Source organism: Notamacropus eugenii, chromosome X, assembly GCF_028372415.1.
Source record: "Notamacropus eugenii isolate mMacEug1 chromosome X, mMacEug1.pri_v2, whole genome shotgun sequence".
In the NCBI taxonomy this organism is placed as follows: Eukaryota; Metazoa; Chordata; class Mammalia; order Diprotodontia; family Macropodidae; genus Notamacropus; species Notamacropus eugenii.
Window position 1 is genome coordinate 101,636,290 of NC_092879.1, and position 27,897 is coordinate 101,664,186.

General features: G+C 49.5%; 1 protein-coding gene across 6 annotated transcripts in view; it reads right to left on the bottom strand.

Moving 5' to 3' along the window:
- The window catches only part of LOC140515644 (Krueppel-like factor 8), a 51,061-nt gene that overhangs the window by 2,790 nt on the left and 20,374 nt on the right, over positions 1 to 27,897 (bottom strand). For 2 of the 6 annotated variants that reach the window (XM_072626448.1, XM_072626452.1), the window contains exons 2-8: positions 22,001 to 22,124; positions 18,462 to 19,026; positions 15,795 to 15,903; positions 15,464 to 15,600; positions 11,545 to 11,722; positions 11,076 to 11,105; positions 8,713 to 10,718 (exon numbers count right to left, since the gene is read on the bottom strand). In XM_072626448.1, coding sequence (XP_072482549.1) covers positions 10,586 to 10,718; positions 11,076 to 11,105; positions 11,545 to 11,722; positions 15,464 to 15,600; positions 15,795 to 15,903; positions 18,462 to 19,026; positions 22,001 to 22,124 — 1,276 coding nt within the window. In that variant the 3' untranslated portion in view covers positions 8,713 to 10,585. Of the gene's footprint in view, positions 1 to 8,712; positions 11,723 to 15,463; positions 15,601 to 15,794; positions 15,904 to 18,461; positions 19,027 to 22,000; positions 22,125 to 27,897 lie in introns of those variants that run through there. The other 4 variants (XM_072626450.1, XM_072626449.1, XR_011971113.1 and 1 more) reach the window with 4 other exon arrangements.

The window sequence follows — 27,897 nt, forward strand, 5'->3', positions numbered from 1 at the left end:
TTGCTCACACCTTAAAGGCCATTCCAAGTAGCACCAGGACTAGAGCTGGGCCTTGGCAGATGACTCAAGACAAGGTAGGCTGCAGGGAGAGACAGGAAATAATCAGACAAGTTACTGGGCCATCAGAGCCACAGCAATGGCAAAGGGCAAACTTGACAAGCACAAAACTGGCATGGGGATCTACCAGGGAGGCCTGGCTAGGCAGCAGTTTGTCAGAAAACTATCTAGGGCTTTGAGCAGGTTCTGAGCATCATGCGACAACAATGGGGTACAGCGGCCAGAACCCAAACAGGATCTTAGCCTGCATTGAAAAGCGATCAAAGGTCGAAAGTGAGAAGAGACCCCAGAGGGCACTGAATCCAACTCATCATTTTTTACAGAGGAGGAAAATGAGGTAAAGATGGGCTAAGTGACTTGGCCAGATAAGCAGCATCTGACGTGGGATTGAAACCCAAGCCCAGCCCCCCCTCCACTTAGATCACACTGTCTGGCCATACCCCATAAGTTCTGAGAACCACATTTTAGGAAGGCCATAGAGAAACTAGGGGATTTCCTGTGGAGAGGAGAAGCCTCGGGGTCTTCCAGTATCTAAGGGGCTGTCACCTGAAGGTCTGGGCATGCCCAGTGCCCAAACCTGGAACAGAGTGATATCAAGCCAAGTGCACCCGCTAAATCCTGGAGTGAAGGGCTTTATGTATGGGCTGGATGCTCAGTTCTCCCATATGCTGCCATTAAGGGGCTACCCTCAATAGCCATGGATGTCACCACACAAGGCGATGGATGCCATGGGAGCCACTCAAGAGGCCCCAGGTAAGGAGAAGATTTAGTTCACTAATAGTGAAAAAAGATGTCCATCAAATGGTCATGATGTGACTGAGTGTTGGCATGGCTAGTTCTCTGCAGGGTCCCTTCCTTTCTGTATGACCGGATTATGCCCTGGCACTTTCAACAGGTAAGCCCTTCGCTGTTGGGCTGCTCACATTTCTCCTCTGTAAAATGAGAGGGTTGGCCCAGGTTCTTTCTAACTAAGGTGCCTTCTAACAGGGAAAGGTCACTAAAGGAAAGGGAAGTACAGCACCTGCTATGTGCCAGGCACTGGGCTTAGTGTTTTTTATAAATATTATCTCATTTGATAACGTTCCTTCATTCCCCACCAGCTGCTCCACTGAGTTGGCCTCCCCCAGGATAAGCTTATCTCTTGAAATCTCATCGTGGAGAAGGCAGACTGACTCTGCTCTTGTACTCGCTACCTCCTCGGGGACCACTGGAGGGCTGGGGGCACATCTCCCACAGTCAGCTGCTCTCCTTGATTTTGCTTGGTTTCCCGCCTTTTCTGAAGGTCTTCACCCATTAGGCTGAAAGCCACTGGAGAGCTGGGCACACTGAAGGCACTTAGTAACGTTTATTGCCTATTTGATCCTCACAACAACCCCGTAGTATTTTCATCCCTATTTTACAGGTGTGGAAACTGAGGTAGTGGAGGTTTAATGACTTGTCCACAGCTAGTCAGTGTTGGGAAACTGGATTTGAACTCAAGCAGTGAAGTCCCCTTGACTCCAGGTCTAGCACTGCCAACGCCCAGGGTCAGGTCCTCTCTTTCCCGATTACATATTAAAGAATGACAAGTCCCGCTTTGAAACAGAAGCCCGTGCTTCCAACCTGGCCCCTGCATCCATCACTGTGGAGAACCAGACACCAACAGCAGCTACTGCCAAGGAGCCTCAGCCCCACTAGTCATCCTCAGAGAAAGCAGGCCTGGGGACCCAGCAGGCCTGGCCAGAAGCAGCTGCCACCCCCAGGCAGCACAGCAGTAACACTTTGCAGACCATTGAGTAGTCATATGTGTCATTAAAATGTTAATGGGCACTGACCAGCAACACTGATGGGCCTGGAGAACGGCCCCGCCCCCCCCTCCCCAGACAACAGCTGCAGACAAGCATGAAGCCATCACCGAGGGGAGCAGGGGGCCACTACCCAGAGGCACAGCCCCAGACTAACTTTCCTGCTTTCAACCCCTGTAGCCACCAGTGAGAGCAGCCCAGCCCATTACTACCACCCAGGGGCAGGGAAACTGAAGTGCCCCCAGACCACCAGTCCTGTTTCTAACCATGACTGAGGAGAAAAGCTCCTTGCAGAAGGAATCCTCTTGGAGCCAGAGAATCCCAGGAGTGGCTTCCAGATCACCAGTGCGGCTTCCTGCCTGGCCCCAAAGCCATTATCGAAAGAAGCAATGTTTCATAGAAGGGGCTCGATATCCCTCTCCCGCAACAACTGACTAGAGCCCTGGGAGAGTTGGTGCCACATCCTAACACACAATTCAGCCCTTACACATGTCATTAGAGAAGGGTCTGCATCTCCACCATAGATGCCATTGATGGACAGGTAAACCCAAGCTCCCCAGGATTGACATTGCCCCCCCAAACCATCTGTGCCACTTCCAGCCCAGCCCCTATGACCATCCTTGCCACCAATACCAACTAATGATCAAAAGCCACAAATGAGCACTGATTGAACCTACCCCTTTGAAGAAGGTGCCTGACATAACCACCAGCTACCAATCAGCTGGTACTGCTGGGTGGATAAGCAGGAGGCAGCTAGTGGGGAGAGCACTGGATCTGGAATCAGGAAGACTTGCATTCGAATCCAGATTTATACACTGACTAGCTGTGTGACACTGTGCAAGTCATTGTTTGCCTCAGTTTCTTTATCTGTAAAATGGAGATCATAATGATCCCTACCGCCCAGGGCTATTGTGAGGAGCCAATGAAATCCTTTTTGTAAAGCACTTGGCAAACGAAAGCACCCTAGAAATGCCAGCAATTCTTATTACAAGGACCCCTCCCTGGACTATCATTCCTGCTTCCAGCCCAACCTCCACAGATATTGTTGAGGAGAAAACCCCTTGGAAAAGAGATTCCCCATCCTTACCACTTCAGTAACTGCCCACGAGCTATCGCCAACAGGCAGGTGAGCCTGAGAGTCCCAGGACTGGCATTGCCTCCAGACCACGCTTCCTGTTTCCAACCTAGCTCCTGAGGCCATCACTGACAGGAAAAGGGCCTGGGAGACCCACCAACCAGCTGCCAACCACTGCTCTCATCCCACCTCCATAACCACCTGCAAGGGGAGTGACCCCTAGGAGACAGGATGCAGCATTCCTACCATTAGCAGCCCTGGGAGTGATAGCCCCTCCCAAGCTACCACCCCTGCTTCCAGCCCAGCCCCCACATTCATCAAGGGGAGATGGCAGAGAATTCCAGGCATCCCTGCCATCTACTGAGCAGCTGGCACCAAGAGAGAGTTAAGCCCAAGAGTCCCAGGAGTGGCAGGGTCACCCAAACTGCTGGTTCTACTTCCAGCTCAGCCCTCAACATCCATTATCAAGGGTAGCAACCGCTGGAGGGGAGGGGCCCAACTTCTGGGCAGGTGATCCTGATTGCTCCAAGTATGGGATTCCCCTCCATGGAACAGAGGTTCCAGGATAGACCAGCAGCCCAGGGAGTTGGAGGTCTTGGGGCTGAGGTCTACCTGCCTCCCTTGTGGCTTCTGAGAGTGTAATGCCAGAGAAAACCACGGAGTCGTTTCTTCTGTTCATTGTTGTTCTTTTGGTATCATTGCCATTTCCCAGTAACTGTACTCCCTGCCCCCTCCCCCAGAACCCCAGCCCTAATCTCAGCTTCTAGCCCTAATATCTATGACCCATCTCTCCCCAGGCCTCACTCCAACTCATCTGCAGCTACTTTTGCCCCACAGCTGTTCCAGGTGCTCAGACCAGTTTTGGCTTCCCAGACCTCCCTTTCCCAATGTCCACCCACCTTATTAGCAACTGGTTCAACTGCTCCCTGGGATTCCCCCTCCCATCTTCCCCTCATTCTCTCCCAGACATCTTTGAATTTTTCTTGATGGATTCCCCATACCACTCTCCACAGCAACTACCTGAAACCTCCTCTTCACTCTTTAAGTCACCCTTTTTGCTTTCCACACCTCCTGGTTACTTCCTTACTGCTCACAAACACACTCAAGCACATCTTCACGCTCACAAAACCTTTACTAGACCCTGTCATCCCCTCAAGCTAGCATCCTCTGTCTCATCTCCCTTTCCCAGCCAGACTCCAAGAAAACACCGTCTATTCTCTTTCCTTGACTCTTGACCATCTGGCTTCTAACCTCATCATCTAACCTCTCCTAAGTTCCCAGTGATCTCCTGATTGCCAAATCCAAAGGCCGTTTCTTCTTGTGGCCTCTGACACTGTCCTCTGCAGACTCTCTCATCGGTCTCCTTTGCTGATTCATCATCCCTATCTCTCCCCCTAACTGCAGATACTTTCCAGGGCTCTGCCCTGGGCCTTCTCCATTCTTTCTGTCCCCTTTCACTTAGTGATCTCATGCAGATAACTCCCAAATTGAAAGACCTCACCCAGTCTGACTCCTGATCCCCCATTCTGCATTCTCCCCTCTCTACTACCTTGCCCTCAGAGTTGCACACATATGACAAGGTGCCTCTCCTGAGCATTAAATCTGCCTGGCTCCCTAGTGTCTCAGGTCAGTCTCCACTTTCTAAATAATACCTTTCCTGATCCCCACTCCCCAAATGCTAGTGCCCTCTCTCCCCCAAACTGCATCTCCTGGATAGACTTATGTCTACATGTTGCCTCCACACCAATAGAACTTGAGCTTTTTAAGGAAAGGGAGGATTCTCGGATCTCCCTTTCCCACCCCAAGCTCTTTGCTGACCTCATCTCCCATATCCAGCTGTCTTTCAGACACCCCAAACTGAATACCCAGTAGTTATCTGAAACTCATTCTCTTTCTTCCTAAAGCCTCCCCTCCCCTGCTGAGAACATCCCCGTCCAACCAGTCCATGAGGTTCCCAACCTAGGCGCCATACTGGACTCCTCACACTCTATGTTCCCCACCCCATGTCCAATATGGTGCCAAGGCTGTCATCTCTACGGCATCTCCGAATCCACCCCCTTCTCTCCTCTGACCCTTTCCCCACCCTGGGGCAGGCCCTCATCACCTCACACCTGGACCACTGCAGCAGCTGCTGGGGGGGAGGGGCAGAGCTTTGCCTGCCTTGGTCTCCCCCCACTCCAGGCCATTCTCCATTCAGCTGTCTAAGGGATTTTCCTAAAATTAAGGTCCCATCATATCACCCCAACCCTCACTCAATAAACTTCAGTGAGTCCCTATTGCCTCCAGGAGCAAATGCAAGATGCCCTTCCTAACCTGGCCTGTCCTACCTCTTCCATCCAGTGACACTAACTTCAAACAGCACACTCCACCTCTTGACTCCCAGCTCCTCCCTCTTCCTCTCTGACTACTGGTCTCCCATCTTTTCCAGGAAGCTTTCTCCACCCCTTCTCTGCTCATTATTTCTTACGTATCCTGTATAGACCTTGTGTACTTGCATATGCTGTCTCTCCCACTAGATTGTAAGCTCTTTAAGGACAAGGACTGTCCTTTGCTTCTCTGGGGATCTCCAGTGCTGCTGACACATAGTAGGCACTTAACAAATGTTTGTTGACTGACTGACACTCCTCCCCTTCACACACTCTACATTCCAGCCAGTCTGCTATTGCTGCTCCTCTGTCTGTGCCCACATCAAAAGGGTTCTCCCCCTCAGTTCTTACTCTTGGAACCTCTAGTCACCTTCTGCTGAACCCTCATCCAATTCTCTCCACCCCAAGTTGTTCATCATACAACACTCCCTTCCGTGGATACCGAGGTACAACCTCCTAAAGAATTTGTTCACCAGCACATCTCCTGGGAAGTTATCATAGGGAGAAAGGAAAATACATACACACATATAACCTCACATTGAGGGAACGTCACTGCTTCCATATATGCAGACACTCCCAGGGATGGACTTAGGGGCATAAACATACAGGAAGATGTGAGGGTGTGGTGTGTGTGTGAGAGAGAGAGTATGTGTGTGGTGTGTATGCAGGGGGGGTGGTTTGCCTGTGAACATGTGTGTGGTGTGTGGGTATGGGTGTGTGATGTGTGAGAGTCTGTGTGGAAATATGTGTGGTGTGTGAGTATATGTGTGTGGTATGTGAACATGTGTGGTGAGTATATTGTGTGTGGTGTGAGAGCATGTGTGTGGTGTGTGAGCACGTGGGTGGTATGGGGAGGGATGGGCCCCCTTTTAAGTCTTTGTGTCCATCTCCACACGAGAGTCTCAATAAGTGTGTTTCCCCATCTCTCTAGGAGGGTGCATTTGTATTTAAATGGGTTTCACATCTCCCTGTGATCATGAACTTCCTCTCTCTTGGCAAAAGTTTTGTATGTGTGTGTGTGGGTATAGAAGGGGGCATGCTTACTCTTTGAGAAGATAGCCTTCTTTGTCACCTAAGATAAAGGAACTCTGGGCCAAGTATGCTACTACAGACTACTGAGGAACTAATTGGCACCAGCTCCTCCAAAGGAAAAGGCCCTGATCAAGACTCTTTGCCCACAGAGATTAGCATTCCGGAGGCACAAATGAACTGACGTGTAGGAAGCCACATGAGGCTGGAGTCAGGATAAGCAGAAAGGAGTCAGCAAAGGACCAGAGGTGTGGGGCTGGGGCTCAGCTCTCCCCCTCCTCTCTGTCTCCCACACATGCACACACTCCTCCCTCTTCATTCTCTCTCTCCTCCTCCTTCCCCTCCCCCCTCCTCTCCTTCCTTCCCTCCTTCCATGATTATAGGGTTGCATCACCACGTAAATATCCCAACAACATTCATCCTAAGACTTGCGACAAATATCCACTGAGGAAAGTGCTCGGGGTCCCAGTTTTACAAACAGGTTAATGGAGTCACAAAGAACCTGGCTATCAGAAAGGCAAACCAAGAGCCATGAGAAGTGTGAGATTTGTCCAAGGCAACTCAAGCAAGATAGCCACACAGACTAGGTGAGGGAGATTTCAGGGATCAGAGGACCCTTGATTTAAAGTTGGGAGGGACCTTATTGGAAAAGCACCTATTAGGAAACATCTAACCTAGACTCTTTTTACAGAAAAGGAAATTGAGGCCCAAAGAGAAAGTGACTTGTCCAAAGGCACACAGCTTGTACATGATAGGGCTGGGATTCAAAACTGCCCCCAGCTAGTGTAGCCTAGCTTACCTGAGCCCACTGCCATATTTACACCAATAAAGGGGGCAGGGTGAGGGCAAAGGACTTACTCATTCACAGCAGCCTTCCTAGCATTTATGATAGTGCCCCCATGGTGGTCCCTGCCTGCTTTTCTCGTTCCCTCCAGCAGTTCAGCATCCCAGGCTCTGTCCACTAGGTGGCACTGGAGCTACCACCTCTGGTCCTTCTCAGCTGCCTCAGCCTCATACTTCCACCATAGTGTATAGGAGCCTTCTGGAAAATGACAAGTTATGTCTTGTCAAGGAGATGTCATGAAGCCAGGTTCCTGTGGGCATGGTAGCTTCCTACTGGCACCCAGATGACATGAAATGGTTGGGACCCTTGTCCCAAAGCCCATTGCCACGGGACCAATCAAGCCTTCAGATTATATGGAAGAAGTCACCACCACTTCAGGTCGCCACCTTCCCCGAGTCTTTCCCTTCAGCAATCTGATGAGGCATCGGCCTCTTTCATCTTCTCTCTCGAAGCTCCTTAAACAACTCAACGCTTGAAGAGCCAAGACTTGACTGGGAGGGAGTCCTTGAAGACTGGCTATCTCTGCCCCGCCCCTCAGCAGGGCTTGCATGTCCACCAATAAGGAGAGAGTTCCACACCAAAGGGCTGTGGGACAGGGGTTACATAGTGTTAAATACAACCTGACAGTTCCAAAATATGAGTTAGGGATTTGGGAGGAGCCTAAAAATTAGGGACAGGAGGAAGGTGATGAAAGTAGATTTATAATGTCTCCTAAATTTAGACAGATGACATTTGCCCTCATCTACTTGGAGAGAGAGAGAGAGAGAGAGAGAGAGAGAGAGAGAGAGAGAGAGAGAGAGAGAGAGAGAGAGAGAGAGAAGGCAGGGGACAGCAGGAAGCTAAGGCATCTGGAAAAGGGCACCAGATGCTCCCAGCCAAGATGGTCCTCATGACCTGTCTGCTTCCTCACTGGCTTCTGAGGTTGCCCTCCCCCACCACCAACCATGTTGAGGACAAGGGCTGATGGGCACAGGTTCCTGGGTTGGTTCTAGCCAGCTGTAAAGAGAAAGTCTCTAACATGCTCACCAGGTAAACTGGAGAGAGGAGAGACAGAGAGTGGAGAGAGGGGGGAGAAAAAGATGAGAGAGAGGCAAGAGGGGGAGGGGAGAGAGGAGAGGATGAAAGAGGGAGGGAGGATCGAGGAGAGACAGAGTGGAAAGGGAGGGAGAGAAAGAAAGAGGATGGGGGAAAGAGGATGAGAGATGTGAGAGGGAGGAGAAAGGAGAGACAGAGAAAGGAGAGAGGTGGAGGAGAAAGAGAAAGAGAGGAGAGAGGGAAGAGGCAGACAGAGACAAAGAGGAAGGGGCAGGGAGAGAGAGAGAGGGAGAGAGAGAATGAATTTAACATTGTCAACAACGAGCTCCGGGTCCTCTCCAAACACTGCCTGGGAACACACAAGATGGACACAAAGAAGAGCCCCTACTGCCCCATCCCCTGCCTGGCATTTCTCCGAACAGCTACAGGAGCGAATGGCCTCTAAGCAGAGAGGACGCTGGGGAAGACAGCTCCTCTCCTCCCCCGCCCCTGCCTTGCACAGAAATGACCACACGCACTGGATTTAATCAACTATTTAATCAGCTATAAACAATAGGCCTGTACACTATACAGTATAAAGTTTTCTAAAAGTCTATACAAATCAAACAGTAATCACAGGAAAAAAATTGTACTTATTTTTATTTCTTTCATTGAAGAGATCCCTGGGAAAAGGGCTGTGCCTGAGACCAGGAGGTGGAGAGACCTGGGGGAGAAGGGCTGTGCAGAGGGGGAAGTTAGCCTTGTAGCCCCGAGAAAACACCTGTAGATAAAAGGGGTTGCCTCTGGAGGTAGTGAGCTCCCTGTCACTTCCAGTGTTTAAGCAGAGGCTGGACTAACCACCTTTCAGGGAAATTAAAGCAGGGCTACCCCCATGGGATTCCCTCCAAGAGCCTGTACTCACTTCTCAGTTGAGGGACCTGTACAAGGACGGCCCCAGGAGCAATAAGAGCCTGCCTGGTGCTAAGGGCAGGGGCAAGGGCCCAGCAGGTGCAATCACTGGGACTCAGCTGCACCCTCACACCTTCCCAAGGCCAGGCTTGGCAAAATAAACCCTAATTCCAGGAGCGAATGGCCAAAAGTAGCCCAATAGTTCATTTTCACGTACCCATCTGCACTAACCAAGGCTCTGTAGAAACAAGTCCAAGCTTCAAAACCCACCACGTAGTGAGCGACAAAAGCAATGCTTTGTCCAGCCCATGAGTCCTGAGTTCAGATCATCCCCCACAATATACCCCCACTCCCACCCAGCTCAGCATTCACCCAGGACCCTTCTCCCAATCACCTGCCAAAATGTGCTTAGGAAATGTAAACTGCTTTAGCATCAGAACCAGAAAGGGAAAGATCTCGTTCATTCCAGGTCAAAAACAAACCCTTGGCCCTTCACCACTCTCCCAGGCCTCTCTGTGAATCACAAATTGTAGGGTACTATTTAGGGAGACTGGTGCCAAGGGGGACATAGTGGCACCCTCCCCTAAATGGGTCCCATCTGCAAATGGATAGTTGCTTTGGGATCCCAAGTTCCTGGGTCTGAAACTTGCCAGTGTTTCTGGTGAGAAGGAGGGGGAGGAGTCATGCCAGGGAGTTCTCCTCTCAAACTACTCCGTCAGCTCCTGGCTATTCCTGCCTAAAAGTCAGGCTAAAGGGCAGGTTCCTGATACCCCTCTAATCGGGGCATTTCCTTGGAGGTTGGTAGGCAGCTACTGTTCCTATAGAACCAAAAGCATTTGCTGCATATACAGTCCTTGTCTCGTTCCCAATCATGCGATTAGCAACCCCTTTGGGGGAAGTGGAAGACAAGGTGGGAAAATGTCAGACCTGGCTCTTTTGGGCCAACTGACATGGAGCCCTCAATGCAGAAGGCATTGTGAGAGCCCGGGCCCCAGCTGAGCCCAGCTGAGCCCTCAAGATTCCCAAACCAACAAACACCAAGGCCAGAAGGCCCCTGCCAGGCAGGGGGCAAAGCACCCAACTAGAAAAAAAAGCAGGCAAAAGAGGGAGAGAAAAGCTAAGAGGCCAATGGGGTCTTCCAGAGACAATGGCTCCAGCTCAGGGGCCCTTGAGAAGAGAAAGGGGAAAAGTCAATGGGAGAAGACATGCCCTGATGCCCTCCAGCTTAGGAAGGCGAGTGAGGCAGGACTTGCCAGTGGCAGCAATGGCAGCAGCAGCAGTGGTCTGTGCCTGAGAGGAGGCAGAGAAGCCCCAGAACTGCTGCCATTTATCTCTTCTACCCTCCTCAGGAGTAGGACAAGGCTAGGGCATGGGGGCTTGTGGCTCCCAGTTTTCTCTCTTTTCTTACATTTTGTGGGCCTTTCCTACTCAGGTAATATCCAAAATATTGTCTGCTGGTGTTTCTAAATGAGCCCTGCTGGCCTGACACTAAAAAGGCAGCAGGGGCTTACGCAGCGTCCGAGTCCATTGGCAGGTAAGTGGGCAGCAGGAGGTACCCTGAAGTAGCTGCCAACTGGTCGTCTGCGTTCCGCTGTTGGGGCTCAGTCTTGGAGAGAGATCCCAGGGAACTTGCCAGTTTCCTGGGAAGAAAAGTGCCTGATCACCCAGCAGCCCCCAGGTCTGCTCAAAGCTTTCCCGGAACCAAGGCCCTATCTCCTGCTTGTGGCTTCTCTTGGCCAAGGGTTTCTAGCACTGGGGTGTGGAAGCTTCAACTAAATCACCATGGACAGCAACTCCCCAGGCTTAGCTTGAAGCCAGCAGCCTCAGGACAATGGGCTTGGGGCCTGGGGTGGGAGGTGGGGTGGGGCAGGGGGGAGGGGGGAACCGCAGTGGGGGGAGGGGGGAAAGATCTGGGCAATGACAAATTACTTTGCATTCATGTCCCTCAAGGGCCTACATGGGAGAAGGGGGTATCAGAAAGTTACCGGCCAACTCACTCCAAACACTGATCCGAAGCAGGGCAAGAGCTGGGTAGAAGGTGGAACAGGAAGGAAAAAGAGACAACAGGAAAGAAGAGAGAAAACAGGGTTAGCTCAGCCCAGACATGAGCTTGCAGCTTCTGTTCACATGTGGCTGTGTTCAGAGGTGTGGAGGTAGCCATGGAAGCCGCCCATTCTAGGCTGAATCCTTGCCTGGCATCAGCAAAGCCAGGCCTGGGGTCTAAGGAGGTCAACGGAAAGCCACCCTGGCTCACACTCCTCACTCTCCCTCTAGGTGCTGCTCCAGCCCTCTCCTGGCAGCATTGCCAAAGCAGAGGGCCTCATGGTGGTGGTAGTGGTGACTAGGATGTGGAATGGGAAGGGAGAAGAGGAAGAGAAGGTCAGGAGAGAGAGGGCAAAGAGAAAGAGGGAAGGAGGGGAGGGGAATTGGGGAGGAGAGGAAGGAGAAGAGGAGGTGGCGGCTCACATCATGATGTGCCGCCGCCGATGAAGGGCCAGGTGGTCTGAGCGGGAGAAACTGCGGTCACAGTCTGAGCAGTGGAAGGGTTTGATGCCCGTGTGCTTGCGGAAGTGCCGGGTCAACTCGTCTGAGCGAGCAAATTTCCAGGTGCAGCCTTCCCAGGTACATTTGTATGGCTTCTCTCCTGGAATGGGGACACAAGCAGGGACACACACACTCAGCGTGGCCATGTGGGGAAGGGTTGCTACCACATGACAACTCCCTCCTGAACTTCCCCCAGAAGCCAGTGCCAGAGGGAGGAGCCGAGCAGCTGATGAAACAGATGGGCACACCTGGGCACAGGTATCTTTGCTGCTATCTCCCCCCCCTCAACTGACATATTCACATTCCTAAAAAAAAAAAATGACAATCTGCTGTCTGAACTCATTTAAATATGGGAACATATGGAGACTGCTCTTCGAGTCATCTGCCAATCGGCATTGGGAGGAGTTCCTACAATGGGAGTGCCCAACAGGGATAAACTTGCCACAGTCCAAGCAAGAATCAGACTTGGTAGAGTAGGAAGTGTGCTGACTTTGGACAAGAAGCTTGCAGTCAATGAGAGACAGCCAAAAGAACTCACCAACATTGCCACCAGTCATCAAAAAGGCCCTGGGAGGAAACAGCCCTCACCACCTGGCCAAGACTAGTCACTAGGTGTCTCTCCAGAGGTGGGGCTGCTTGACTCCACTAGGACAATAGTCTAGCCTGAGAACTATGGACAAGACCCACTGAGCACTCCAAAAGAAATGCTGATCCCAGATCTGTGTCAGCGGCACCAAAGAGGCCAGGGCTGAGACAGCAGAGAGGAAGCCAGACAGCCATGCTCCTGACAAATCCTTCACAACAATCAAGAAAAAGTGCCAAACGGAATTCTCACTCAGTCAATAAACCTCTTATTAAGCACCTACACTATGTGTGTGCTAAGTGTGGCAGCTCTGCCCCCTACTACCCAATTCTGGGCTCCAGATCCAGGGCAGAGAGAAGTGGGTCATGAATGTTGGCCCTAGATGTTTACTGAGCAGGGAGCAAGTTCCAGAACCATGGCTGTGGGATTCTAAGCCCAGGAACAGAGCAGGGATTCAGTTCTAGCCTTTAGCCTAGCATTTAAGCCTGCAGTGGAGTAACTGGGGTAGGGGTCCCAGACCAAATCAGAGACTCTATTCAGTCACTCCAAACGTGCAGAACCTCCTAGTGAGCTAAGAGTGACTGAGTCCAGAAAAAGTCTACAGAAACTGAACCACACATGAGCCAACAGACCCAATCCTGGCTCAGGAACATGCAGAAGTCTGGCCAGGAGGACAGGGAGCAGACCCCTCCCCAGGTCACAGCACTTCAGAAGTACAGAACACAAGCAGCCTCCCCAACCCCATGAGCTGGGAAAGCAGCAGAGACACAAAAGGAGACAAGCTCAGGTCAGACCTTCCCCTCAGAAGTGTGGCAGAGCCCAACCTTAAGTCTAAAGTCAGGACACAGGGTAGAAGAATGAGTAAACAAAAGAAGTCAAACATGACGAGCTAGTACAAGGACAGTGACCCTCAAAGGAAAGAGAAGGAAAAAACCATTTAAATACTATGTGCCAAGCACTGTTCTAGGTGCCTTTTTTTTTTTTTACAAATGTCATTTGATCCTCACAACAACCCTAGCAAGTAGTGCTATTATTATTTTCATTTTACAGCTAAAGAAATTGGAGTAAACAGAGGTGAAATGACCTGCCCAGAGTCACACAGCAACTAAGTGTATAAGGCTGGATTTGAACTCAGGATCTCCTAACTCCAGGACTAGTGCTCTCTTTACTGCAGTAGCCCCTAGCTACCTCAAGTTAAACACACAAACTCAGAAGAAGAGAATGATTTGAAAATATGTACAAGCAAAGCCTCAGAGAAAAACACAGGTGGGATACAAGACCAACAAGAATTCCTAAAAGAAAGTGAGAGTCTGAGTCTGCCAGAGTCATTTTCAAGGTTTCCAGAGGACAAGTGGTACTAGAGCAGTCTGGACAAGTGCCTCCCATCTCCATCATGAAGCAGCTTTTGTCTGTAATCTACATTCCCATCAGCCTTGTCCTCCTGTCTGCATCCTTCTACACAACTTGCTTAGCAGAAACACACAGCTCCTCAACAGTTCCTTCTCTGGTGTCAGACTTGGCATTCACAGCACAGTGCTCTGATGTAGATTTCTGCTCGAAGGCTGCCCAGTGCTGTAAGCATGGAATGGATGAAGATGGTTGGATTGCAGCAGCTATTGGCTGGAGTCTCTGGTTTCTTACACTCATTTTGCTCTGTGTGGGTAAACTCCAAAGGATAGCACCTGATGAATCCAAGTACACACAAGCATAAAGTCTGGGACATCGTGGACAAGACTAGCAAATTCCACCAATTTCCTACATGAAGGGAAGAGAATAGTCTTGAAATAAGATTCAACTTCCAGTTTCAGCTTCGCATCTACTTTCAGAAGGCTACTATTTAGCCCTGAGAGTTTTCCTCTCTCTGTAGCTTAATAGCAGATTTCCATAAACATCTGCTGAATTGAATCCACAGGAAGAATTGATGAGCTATCAGTTGTGTTCCCAGCACTATCTTGACACTCAAGGATACAAAACAGGAATAACCAAGAGCCATTCCTCAAAGATAAGTGATCACAAGATATGAACAGTTTTTGAGAGAATTGCAAGTTATAAATTACATTAATTGCCATTTGGAAACTTGCTCTAAATCAATAATCATAGGATAAATACAAACTTTAAAAATTCTGAGTTTTCACCTCTCACCCTGAAAATTGACCAAGAAAACAAAAATGAGGATAGTGCTGGAGGAGTTGTGGGAAGAAAGGAATACTTGTACACTGTTGGTAGAGCTGTGAATCGATCCATCCATTTTGGCTATCCATGTGGAATGATGCAAATGTGTGACATTACTTCATACTTTTTGACCAAATAAATCCCTCTACTAGACATATACCCCAAGAAGTTCAAAGATGAAAACAGTTTCAGCAGGACTCTGTGGTAACAAGTACAACAAAAGCTGGAAACAAAGTAGAGCAAAAGTCCACTGGTGTATAAATGTAATAATTCCTGCTCATAGAAAGGAGAAAAATCACAAGAAGGAACCTGAGCTCTGAGACACTGAGAAAGCAAAAAAGAAACAGCGCTAGAGAACAATTAAGGGAATATAGTTGTCTCCCTTTGACAGAAGTGTGGGGGAGATATACAAAAGGAGACTGTCAGAGCCACTATCAAGTAGTCTTGTTTAATGAGGTTTTTTGTTTGTTTGTTTGTTACAAAGAAGAGTTTGATAGGGGAGAGGGTGGGACAGTGGTATAGACCTAGAAATAACTGTGATATAAAAATAAAAGGCATCAATAAAGCAGTTTAAAAAAAAAGAAAGTGAGAGTTTAATGAAGAGCAAAAAAAATTTTTTCAATCAAATGAGAGCCTAAAATAAAGAGAAGAATGGGAAAAGAAGTGAGAGCTATGAAAGAAAGCTATGAAAAGAGAATTAACAGCTTGGAAAAAGAAATATAAAAACCTCAGTGAGGAAAATAACTCCTTGAAAATTAGCCAAATGGAAGCCAGTAACTCCATGAGACATCCAGAAATAATAAAGCAAATTCAAAAGACTGACAAAATAAAAGAAAATGTGAAATGGCATCTTATGAAATACAAATGACTTGGAAATAGATCAAGGAGAGATAATTTAAGATTCATTAGTCTACTTGAAACCCATGAACAAAAACAGGGGTGGAGGTTTGAAATACTCAGGGGCTCGTCTCAGAGCACATCAGGTGGAGAAGCCGATGGGGGAGGAGGAGGGAACCCTTGCTCCCAGGCTCAGCCCAAGTGGAACTGGTCTGAATCTATTGTGAGAGAGAGGGACCCCGGCCATACCAGTGTGAATTCTCCGATGGGCCTTCAGGTGGGAGCTCTTGGTATAGACCTTGTTACATCCCGCAAAGTCACACTGGTGAATGCGCCTCTTCTTCAGGTCCGGAGACTCGATGTGATGTAATGGGGTGCCCACAGACCTGGGCAAGGGGAGAGAAAGAAAAAAACAAGCTGAACAAGGAGTGACAGGCTTGGGAGACACATGTATACATGCACCTGCATGGATATGCAGGAACACACATGTACACACAGCAACTTTCCCAGGAAAGCCTTGAATGGCACCCGCTCAGAGGTTCATGCTCTTCTGTGGCCAAGGGGTGGAACAGATACTCACTCTCTCTGCAGCTCCTGAAAGGCTGCAGACACAGACACAGTCTCTCCCACACTGTCCTCACTGTCACTCTGCACTTCCACTGGAGACATGGAGCTGGGGTCTAATTTCACTGAGGGAAAAAGGAGAAAGAGAGTGAGAACAGATGAGAAGACTCTGCCCACGTCCTCAGGTCAGCCCTCCTCAAAGGGCTGGAAAGGGGATGAGAGGCTTGAACTCAGCAGCCCCCTGGGGCGTCTGTTACCAAGAAGCTGAGAGAAATGCATGGAGGGATGTCATCTGGGTGTCCTCAGTCCATTCTATTACAGACTTTCCTGGGGAGAGCTCAAGGTTGGCACTGTGATGCCTGAATCCTGAGCTCAGAGAATACCTGGGAGTAAGCCCCTAGGAGTGAGTACCCTGGAGCTGAGCCTAAAGTGGCCCCTGTAACCTCTACCCATTGGCCCCAGGCCTCCTGCTGGGAGTGAAAAGTCTGGTCTCTCCTCCAGACAGCTGGCATGGTGAGAGAACTAAGACCTGAAGCCAGATCTTGAGCCACCTTGGGTTACTCCCAAGGCTAGGGCTTTTGGCCCCTCCCCATTATGCCTGGCACATGGCTTCCCCAGGATCCCCATGCACATAACCCAAACACCCAGCTCTGATGCACAATCATCACAGCCTGTGTCTGTGGGAGCTGAGAGCCAGGGGAAGAGAGCCCTAGCCAGAGTTGGCTCTCTCCCAGGCCACCCCAGGAGAACTTCCCAGAGAAGCTGGGGCTTGGGGAAGGAAAATAGCTGGTGACCACTCAGTGCCAAGTGGGATGGAGGCATCTGGTGGTCACTGCAACCTCTGAGCCAAGCTGGCACTGAGGAGCCTGGAAGAGGCAACAGACTGCAGTGGATATCAGGGGCAGAGACCATGGATGCCATCTCATCTCTACATGGAAAGTAAGGCAAGTGAAAAGAGAGCAAGCATAGGACTTCAAAGGATGAATGACAAGAAAAGTAGTGACTGGCCCTGGCATCTGAAGATGCGCTGGGGAGGAGAAGTCTCCACTGGATGGTGGATGAGGGCAGGTCAAAGCAGACAGCTCCCAAGTATCCTGAAGTAAGGTGCTGAGCCCTCCCTCCCCAGCTAGGCAGGAATCCTGGAGCTCTATCAGCCAAAAAGGGAATGAGAGACAAAGAAGGCAGTCAGTAGCTCTGAGACAAAGCTCCGAGGAGCAGAACCTAGGGGACAGAATGGTTCTGCAGCGATGACCTGCCATGTCAGCATGAGGAGAGCCCCCAGCGTCAGCGACTACGTAGGGATCCTAGACACGCACTGTCCTTGGAGCTAAGCTTGACACAAGCCAACACTGCAGAAACTGATCCATGGTCATTCTTGCCCCTGTTCTACAATGAGCCCAATGTTTGTAGTCAGCATAGGCTTTGGTTGTCACCTCTTTACTCCTGGCAAGTTGATCAGGTATTTGCTGACTTGGGACCTTGTGGGATCCTGCAGTCTGGGATCTCAGCTGTGGTGATGTTAGCCCTCTCCAGGATGGTAGGGTTTGAATCAGCACTGATGACGCTTGGGGCCCCGATCCCTTGTTCTTTATTATCAATTATTTGTTTCAATATTTCAGGAAGAAGCTGTCATAACTGCATTATCTGGCCCCTTTTTCTTGAGCTGACTCTTCTAGATTTTTAGGAAGCTGGATCTTTGTTCTGCCAAGTCAGTGAGTGCTCTGATTGTACACAGCTGGCCACGGAACTCTAGGATAACAATGCTTCAGCCCTGGGGCTAAAGGGTCCTCCACGCCCTTGGGAAGATGGCCAGCCCAGAGCAATCCCTTTCTTCATGTAAAGGACTGGCCCCTCAGTCATTCCAAATGTTTCTGCTGCTCTTCAGAGACCTTCTTGACTGCTTTGTCCTCAGTGGCTGCGCCGCCATGCCTGCCATCATGAGCCCTGAAAGATGAGCTAACCCAAAGGTCCCACAGTGGGGTTTCTTGTGGCCCATCCACCATCTCCTTTCCTGGCATGTGTATACAGCTCTCTTCTTTCTTCTGGTTTCATTTGTTGAGAGAATGTCAAGACCAACCAACTAGCATGTATAAAGTGCCTACTGTGTGCTGGGCACTGTGCTAGGTGATAGGCATACAAGTACAAAGAAGAAAATTGTGTGCATTCTATGGGGTGGAAAACAACACATGCCTAGAAAATTCCAGAACTAGATACAGACCAATAGTTTGAGATAGAAAGAGGTGAATAGATCTAGACAGAGAGATGGATAGATGGAGAGACAGATCTAGACAGACAGACAGACAGACAGATACAGACAGATAAATTGATAAATTGATGGATAGATAGATAAATATAAATAGACAGAGACCAGGGAGGGAGGAGGAGAGAGAGAGAGAGAGAGAAGGAGCCAACAAGCCTCTACCAAGAGCTTCCTACCAGTCCTGAGTGGGCTAAATACCCAGACTACAAATCCAAGTAAACAAGTCAAGCCCTGCCCTCAAGGAGCTCCCGTTGTAATGGAAAAAAGGGAAGTTGGAGAGGCAGGGATGGGGGACCCGAGGGAGGACGTGGCTGTGAGTGGGGGGAAGCACTTTGCTCATCACTCTTCTCTCCCAGCCTTACTTTGTGAGCAGGAGCAGAATGAATCACAAAGAGGTGGGGGGGGGGGGTCAGCAGCACTTACCAGAACCTGCGTTTTTGCCGTCTCCTCCAATCAATGGGACTGTAATGGCGGCAGTCACGCTGTCAGCCGCCATGGTGGTGTAGACCACGGGCAGAGACTGGACCACAACGGGGATGGTCTGCAGACCACCCATCTTGCTGGGCAGGTTGACTGAGGGGATGGTGTGAATGAGGTGCAGGATCTGCTGGCCACTGCTGCCCTGGGTCGAGGCTAGGATGGAGCCAGGAGACAGCACGGCTGGGATAGCAGAGGTGGAGGGCGAGGCCAGCCCTGAAGGAGAGATTGACAGCACAGGCGGCTGGACTGAAGGAGCCATCAGCATGGCTGAGGGCAAGAGGGAGGCTGTGTGTGGTGGCGAGGCTTTGGGCTTGTGCAAGGAGAGGTCCACAGGCTCAGCCTGGGGCACACTGCACTCGGGGGCCAGAAGCTCCTCAGGAGGCTCTGTCTTGATCTCACTCAGCAGTGTGGGTGTCTCTATGGAGCTGAGCTCCAGAAGTGAGGAAGACGTCATCTTCCCCCTCTCTGTCAATCTAGACAAGCCTTTCCCGAAGTCTGCGGCTGGGGCCTGAAAGAGATGTTGGGGTTGGGGGTGGGGAGGAGAATTCATTAGGTGGGCTGAAGTATAGATTGAGAGAGTCAGGGACTGAGCCTCTCACATGAGCCCAAAGGGCTGCACAGTGGCTTCTTGGGTGGAGGGACCACCATGAGACCCATACCCAGAAGGCCCATGGGAATCCCAAGTCACTTAGATGCAGGTAAAGGCTGTAATGCCCAACTCATAGAAGGAAAGGAGCTGTGCACAGGTGACTGGGTCAGTGACCACCAGAGAGAACTGGGGGAAATAGAATCAGTCCTGCCTGAGAACCACGTAAAGAGGGTGTTCCCTGGCCCCCACAGCACCCAGAACATAGAGGCTTCCTGACCTGGGACCTTTGAGCAAACCTTGGGGGTGAGGGAGGTTAGTCAGCTCAAACAGCTTGGAGAACAGAGGCCTGGCATGAGTAGCTCCCAAAGTGGCCACACAGTCAGCCCTTCATTCAACAAACACCACAAAGGTGAGTTTGCCTCACTGTAAAGGAGGCCTAGTCTCTAAGGTCCCCAGATCCAGTTGAAACCTCCTCTGTTCAAAATGTTCCCAAATAAATAAATAATTTTTAAAATGCTCCAAATCTTTCATACACAAGCCTTATTGTAGACCTTGGGGAAGAAGAACCAGCAGTGGGGCCACTTGCACTTTGTCTAGCATACCACCTTGTCTAGAGACCCAACTCTGGAGCTGGCTCTCTGGCTACCTTTCTTTCTCTCTCTGTCTGTCTCTGTGTCTCTCCCTCCTTCTCTCTGTCTCCCTCCCTATCTTCCTCCATCCCTCCATCTCTCTCTCTCTCTCTCTCTCTCTCTCTCTCTCTCTCTCTCTCTCTCTGTCCCTCTCTCTCTCTCTTTCTCTCTCTCTGTCTCTCTCTCTCCTCTCTCTGACTTTCCCCCTCACCTTCCCTCTGTCTTTCTTTCTCTTCTCTGACTCTTTTCTCTCTCTCTTCTCTCTTTCTTTTCTCTCTTCTGTTTTTCTTTCTCTTTCACTCTCCTCTCTCTCTTTCCTCACTGTGTTTCTCTGTATCTCTCCTCTCTTTCTCTCCATGCATCTCTGTCTTTCCCCATCTCTCTGCTACTCCTCTCTGTCTCTTTCTGTCTATTTGCCTGTCTCGCTCTCACACACACACACAGTGTCTCTCTCCTCCCCCCATTCTCTCTCTCTTTCATCCCTCATTATCTCTCTCCCTCCCTTTCTGTCTCTCTCTTCCTCCTTTATTCTGTATCTCTCTCCTCCCTCTCCCTCTCTCTCTCTCTCCCTCTGTTTTTCTCTGCTTCTGTTTTTCCTCCCTCCCTTTCTGTTTCTCTCTCTACTTTTGTCTTTTTTTCTCTCCTCTCTTTTTCTTTTCCTCTCTCCACACACACATCATTACGTATAATATATTATATATAATACATAATATTATGTAATAATTATATATTTTATATAATAATTCTATAGAATATCTAATTCCCCAATCCCCCCCCCCAGCTTTACGGTTTACAAAGTGCTTGATTTCCCCTCCCATCCTTCAGAAGATCCGCTAGGAGAAGGGAGAGGAGACAGACTAAAACACCTTTGACTCAAAGAGAAAGAATTGGGAACTCATTGGCACTGCCAGATTTGGGTTCCAACCCCTTCTATATTATTTACTATATCTGTAGTTTGGGGCAGTTACTTTAGTATGTCATGCTTTGCAAGGTGCTTGACATGTTATCTCACTGAAAACCTTCCAACAACTGTAGGAGGGAGGGGCTGCTGTTATCCTCATTTTATAGATGAGGAAACTGAGGCACAGGGAAGTTAAGTGACTTGCTGAGAGTCATCCACCTAAGAGGGGTCTGAGGCTGGATTTGAACTTGGGTTTTCCTAATTCTAGGTCCAGAGGTCTGTCCATGGTGCCATTCAGCTCTTCGTGCCTCAGTTTTTGTCTCTTTAAGTTGCCTTTTAGCTCAAGATTAATAAATGAAAAAGAGCCCTGTGCAGAGGCTTGGGGACAGAAGTGGGACACTGGCCCTTGGGGAGGTTGCACCTCTGGTGGAGGGGTTGGTTTTTGTCTTCTCTTGGTACCCCTGGTGCCTCCCACAGAGCCCAGCGCTGTCATGAGTGTATAATGCATTTTTAGAAAATATTTTCCTTGATGCATTTTGCTTTTGTATGAAGTTCGTTTCCAGATCCACCCTGCCCCCACGTACTGAGCTTTCCCTTGTGATAAAGCATCTTGAAAAGGCCACAGTGTGTGGGCTGTATGTGAGGGCATAGAGCTACATATCCTGCTCTGTTCTCTGTGGCCCCATTTCCTCTATCCGTGGCTGTTGCTTCTGCTTCCCTCACTCTGCATCTGGCCATGCCCAGTTCCCCAGGGTGTCAAAATCTGCACTGCTCAGCCATTCTGAGGCACTGTCCTGTTCCATGACAGCTATAGCCACCGCAGCAACCACTGTGCTCCCCTGAAAAGAGCTCCTCTGGTGATCTGGATGAGTGCTGGGGGACCCTTCCAGCTTAGAGCAAGATGCAGAATAAGGGGAGGTCATTTTGATCATTCCTTCCTCTATAGCTAGAGAAATTCCCAGATTTTTTTTATGGTATCTGTGGATGGGGGTCCAACAAGTCTCTGGTAGTGTGCCCACAGTGATGCAGAACCCCCATGGCTATGACAGGGTGAGTTTGGATCCTGACTTAGACTGTCTAGGGATGTGACTGTGGGAAAGTCATTTTGTTACTTTTTGCCTCAGTTTTCCCAACTGTAAAATGTGGTTAATAACAGTCCCTCCCTCCAAAGGTTATTGCGAGAATTAAATGAGTTCATGTATGGCTGTACTTTGCATTTCCTAACATATATAAAATTACTTGTGGTCATTCTAGGTCATCCCAGTTTGGGGAAGTCTGTCCAAAAGGTTTTTCTTATTGGGAACCAATGGCAAGGGAAGGATGTGAGACTTGGCAAACAATATGGCCAACAATGGAAATGAACCTGGATGTCTTGAAATGGTCCTGGTGTAGGGGGCAGAAAGATGGCTGAGCAGCAGGAGGTGGGGCAGCTGAGCTCTTGTCCACAGCTCTTCCAAACAGATTTAGAAGAGGCACCAGATGGAGTCCTATGGAAAATAAGTCAAAAGGAGGCATGGTGAGTTCTCCGTGTGGTCTGGGAGGAGGAGGAACTGGCAGTATACAGTTCCTGGGGAGAGGCTGGGTAGTGAAGGGAAGTTCAGAGGTATGCCCGGCTGTTGCAATGGGTACAGTTCTGGGTCATAGATCCAAGGTATACTGAGAAGGGGACCTGTGACAGAATTGTGGGGGCTGGAGTCCTGTACTGGGGTTGGGGGGAGGGTGGGGTCTTATGCCAGGATGGGGATTGGGGTCCTGGCTTGTATACCAAGAATGGTTTCACAAATCAGCAGCAGCAGCAGTGGGAGGAGGGGGCTCAGACCCCAAGGTTTCAATCCTAGTGTGTAGCCCAGCACAGAGTAAGAGAAGCCTATACTTTTGCCAACTTGAACTAACGGCTTCCCAGGAATATGCAGAGCTCAGACTGGGAGCGGCAGGGATTGGGAGAGGCAGGATTGACTTCTGCCCTGGACCAGACCCCTCTTGGGTCACTGAAAGCTTGCAGGTCCTCAGCCTGGGCTGTTTCTGAGATCATGAAATCCCCCAACATCCAACACCCCAAGAGTGCAGCAGCAAGAGTAACCCAGCCCTTCCCTCCACAAGGGCCCAGAGTCTGTCATGCACAATGCGTGAATGAAGCGAGCAAGGCCTCAAAGAGCAGCACAGCTTGGGCACAAATGACAGCAGAATTCCTGGAAGAGGTGACGTAGGCATCCCAACTACACTTTCACATATTTCTAAAAATGAATCCAGAGTACTTGAGGAAAATAACAGACAAGGAATGAGAGCTACGGCAGAAAGACAATTAACAGTGTGGCCACAGGGATACAGAAGCTTCCCACCCGTGAAACGCCCTGAAAACTGCAAGCAAATGACTCCATGAGGCAATAAGAAATCATATTAAAATAGGCTTGAAAGGCTGAAAAACCAGAAGAAAATGCCAGGTAAGTCATAGGAAAAACAACTGGCCTGGAAAACAGGTGGAGGAGAATTTGGAAAACAACCCCCCAGAGCTTCCAGAAAGGAACGGAAACCTTGAGGAGACTTAGCCTTAACGAGAAAAGAGGAAAGGGAAGGGAGGACAGGAAAAGTCACCTCACGAACCAAATCCTATTTCCTCAAAATCCTGGCTGGGCCCAAAATGAAGCTAGCACCCTACAATGTAGGCGCCTCTTCCTGCATGGACTTGTGGGTAATTCCAGGTCCTTCTGCTTTTGACCTCATCCAAGAATTTAATGACTCCCCTGGGTCCCAATCCCCACCTCAGGCATTTACCTTAGTTTCTTCATTTGTTAGCAAGATCATGCAGGCAGCTTTCAACTTCTCCAAAAAAACGCCACAGAAAAGTTCTACTCAGTCAGCCCTCCCCTACAGGCAGGACCTGGGAAGCAATCTTTTTATCTCATGCCCTCTGCATGACCCCTGCTAAGACAAGTTCAAGACCAGCCTGGCTTCCATCCCAAAACATCCATGATGATACACCTATAGGTACATTTGAGCTCAAGTTAAACTCTGGAGTTGTGCCCCCAATCAGGCCATAAACTGCTCTCTCCAGAGACACAGACCACTGTCCAACCATGGTGTGTATCTTGTCCAAGACCACCTTCTACCCCCATAGGTCACACCACCATATGAGGACCAGAAGGTTCCAAATGCCCTGGCTCTTGGTCACAGCTAAGAGCAAACAAGCTCACCTTGAGCAGTTGTAGCCTTCCAAGTTATTTGCCCCTTCAAACTCACAGGAGCCCCAATGCACAATACATGCTACTGACGATGTCTACACAACTAAGTTTGCTTCCTGAACACCTACACCCTCCCTGTAATCTTTGAGTGTCCAACCAGTGCCCCAGTACATACCTCTGACTCAAGATTCCCATTTCTTGGTCCCACCTGACACAAAGTTCCAGCAGCATTATAGGGTGCTCGGAGGTTGCCTGGGCAGCCCATACTACAAATGGAAATTCCACCACTTGTGATCTACCTGGCGGTTCTCCACTCTAGCACTCCAAGTGCTGGGGACCCCAGTATCTCAGTCTCAAAGCAGGAGACCAGCTGTAATTGGGATGTAAAGTTCAGATCTACTCTGCTTGAGTGCTTCATCTGGTCCTTTCAGCCCTTGGAATGAGGTGGCCCCTTCTTCCTTTGCTTTCCTCTAGGAATTTCTGGCCCTCTCCTTAGGTCACCTCCACCCACAGGAGCAAAGACACGAAAGGCTTCCAGATGAGTGGCCAGCAAGCTCCTTGCCAAATTCCCTGCATCTGGCCCTGGGTGGTGGATGAGCACACCAACAGCCCTGTCACAACATGGCTGGACACCAAGACTCAGCATGTTCATAGGAACAAGTTCCTTTGCTACCGGCCTCAATGTGATACAAATAAGGAAACATGGAAGACACTTGACAGGAAAAGCTGAAGTCTAATGCCATTCCTGATAAGGCTTTTGGTTTGGTTGCTTGTTTATACTGACATGGGGTGGGGGGGAGATGAAGGGGGATCTTAAAGGTGCTTGGACTAAGGCACCACACAAGCTCTTCCTAACACAGCAGGACTGGGCCTGGGCCTGACTCACACCTGTACAACAGTGTGACCATAAATAAAATCCATTTAACACCAAGAATAGTGCCAACACTGGAAATACCAAATTCTATAACAATTTATCCAAGCCACACTCACCCAGGCTCATTTGCAACCTTGTGGAACTAACAGACCCCGGCCCAGTCCCCCTCTCCTACCCCTCCCTTAGTCCCCCCCTTTTCTGGGCTTTAGTTCCCTCCTCTGCAGACCTTGGGATAAAAAGGCCAGAGATGTGGCCCTCACACTCCCTCTTGTGCCAGGGATTCTGAAGCCTCCCTCACAGGAACAAGGGAAAGGGTCATTCCTGGAGACGACATCCCAGGAAAGGAATGTTTCTCAAGACCTGAGGAGATCAGACTTTCTTCAGACCCTGGCCTTTGTTACAAACCTTTCTGGAGACTTCTGGAGACTCCTCACTGTGAGGAGAAGAGCAAATCAGACCCTCAGTTAACTCCACCCTGGGAGGCCCACCCTGAGCTTTACAGGAATTCTGACAGAACAAGACAAAGGACACAAATGAATCTGGTTCAGGGTTTGAAAATGGGCTGGAGAGACAGACTGAGAGGAAAAACCAAGAACAAAAAAAGGAAAAAACCTCCCCCACAGCCCAGTGGGTGGAAAGGGCCCAGGAGTTGCTATGGCAATGAGATAAAGCCCAAGCATCTCCCAGAGTGAGAAAGGAGAGTAACCTTTGCACACGATCCTTACTCCAGCGCTGCAAAGAATGAAGGGATACGTCCCCTACCTACTCACACACACAATTCATTTCCTTTTCATGGCCTGTAGCCAATGGGTTCCTCCCAAACCCTCCCCCCTGCCCTCCCAGTCCCCCAGGCTCAGTGTCACCCTGGACTCCACACACTCTTTCTCTCACACCCCGCCTTCCTGTCTCCAAGCTGTTACCAAGCTCTGTCACCAATCTGCCCCCTTCTCTCCTCTGACACAGCCCCCACCCTGCCGCAGGGCCTCCTCCCCACACTTCTGAACCATGGCAGTGACTACTAGGGAGGAAGGGGAACTGCCTGCCTCAAATCTCCCCCTATTCCAGGTCATACTTTATTCACGCACTAAAAGGATTTTGCCCAAAGCACAGATACAATCGTGTACATGCACACACACACACACACACACACACACACACACACATTGATCTCCAGTGAATCTCTATTATCTCCACAAACAAATACAAAATACGCTGATATTCAAAGCCCCTGACAATTCATTTAACATAAGCCTGTTGAATGAATGAGTGGATGGATGGATGGGTGGATGGATGGATAGATGGATGGATGGATGGATGGATGGAAACCCAGCAGGACCCACAGACAGCAGTAGGCCATGCAGATCTCCCAAGGAGAGAAAGAGTCACTGACCCACTGAAATGCGACTCATCCAAACCCAGGTCCTAGTGAGTTAGAGGCAGAGCTGAGGTACAGGACCCTAGGCCTAGCCCTCAAGACCCCAAAACACCAAGTTTCTAGAGAAGTTCCCATTCTATTCATGGTAAAAATGACAGGCCCCATTTGGTGGAGCCAAAAGACTTTCTCAGGGCATCCCACACAAAACCAAGACTTGCCCAGTCCCAAGCACCAGGCGTAGCACACTGTGCCACCAAGCCCAACTCATACACAAGGATCCCTTCCATAGACAGACTTAGGTTTCAAACATAAAGTTATGGAAACTCAAAGGTATTTTTATTCTGTTAAACTTTTCCCAATTACATTAAAATCTGCTTGGCCACACAATTTGAATGACACTATATTGGATCAAATCCACCATCACATAAGATCAGAGCTGGAAAGGGCCCCAGAGGTCAATTCCCTCCTTTTATAGAAAGAGAAACAAAGGCACCCAAAAGAAAGTGAGCTGAGTGACTTACCCAAGCTCTCTGTAACCCTGGATGCCTCATTCCCCGTACCCAAGCTGTTACCACAGCTATCACATCTACCCTAATATCTCTGTCCAATATACCTCTTCTCTGACCCTGCCCCCTGGGTCAGGCCCTTATCCCCTCAAACCCAGACCATGTCAGTACCTGGGGCGGGGGGGGCTGCCTGCCTCAAATCCATACTCCATTCAGACACCAGTGATTTTGTTTATGGATCCCAAACTATTATATTCCAGGGGCTTTCTGTTACCTCCAAGATTCAGTAAAAATCCTCTGGCCTTCAAAAAGCTTTTCACCCCCAAAATCAAATACAAAATCCTGTGGCCAGCATTCAAGGCCAAAGGACAAAAATAAGATTTGAACCTAGGGCCTCCAACACCAAAGCCAGACTCTTCCAGCCTATACTCTAGGCTTGTGGACCAGGTGCTAGCCCAGAATGTGTCAACTCACGAAACTGCCAGACTGAAACCAACTGATACCAGCCACCAATCGTCTCTGGGCTTTTACTTTGTAGGTAGGCCCAAAGGCCTAACATCAGTACAGAGCACTTCAGATCTGAACCTCCATCCTGAGCCTCCAACCAGGTCACATTGAGTCACTGACGGAAAATTGGCCCATTCCTTGGCTATAAACACAGTTAAAATAACAAGTAAATGAATTGGAGGGTGGGGGGAAGCAGTCACTTCATGGTTCCAGCACAACGATGGTGCTTTATCATGACCTTTCTGTCCACTAAGGTAATAAGAGAGTAGTTGCAACGCCTTGACATCACGCTTGGGAAGACCTGACACAGAGGAATTCCATTCAGTCTTCACGAGAACCCTGGGAGATGAACAGGAAATCAACCTAGAAAGAGGCCAGCATCCCACAGCTGAGAAGTGCCCAAGATAGAAATGAGGTCCATTTTCCAAGCCTCTTAAAGGGCACTTGTGTCCACTACTTCTCACTGCCTTTTCAAGGCTCCTATCACACCATAAGAGCTGATAAGAGCTGATGTTTATACAGCACCTACCACTTTGGTGGTAAGCACTTTACACTTACTATCTCATTGGGAGGTGGATGCTGTCATTATTCCCATTTTACAGATGAGGAAACAGAGGCAAACAGGGTGAAGTGACTTACCCAGGGTCACACAACTAAGAAGCATCTGAGATCACATTTGGACTCACTTTCACGGCCTCCTTACCTGGGAAATTCCACTGCCTTTCAGTCTGGCAAATGTTCAGCCCTCTGTTTCACAGAGGAAACTGAAATGATCAGCTGACTTCCCAGGAAAGCATTCACCTCCTCCTGCAAATAGAC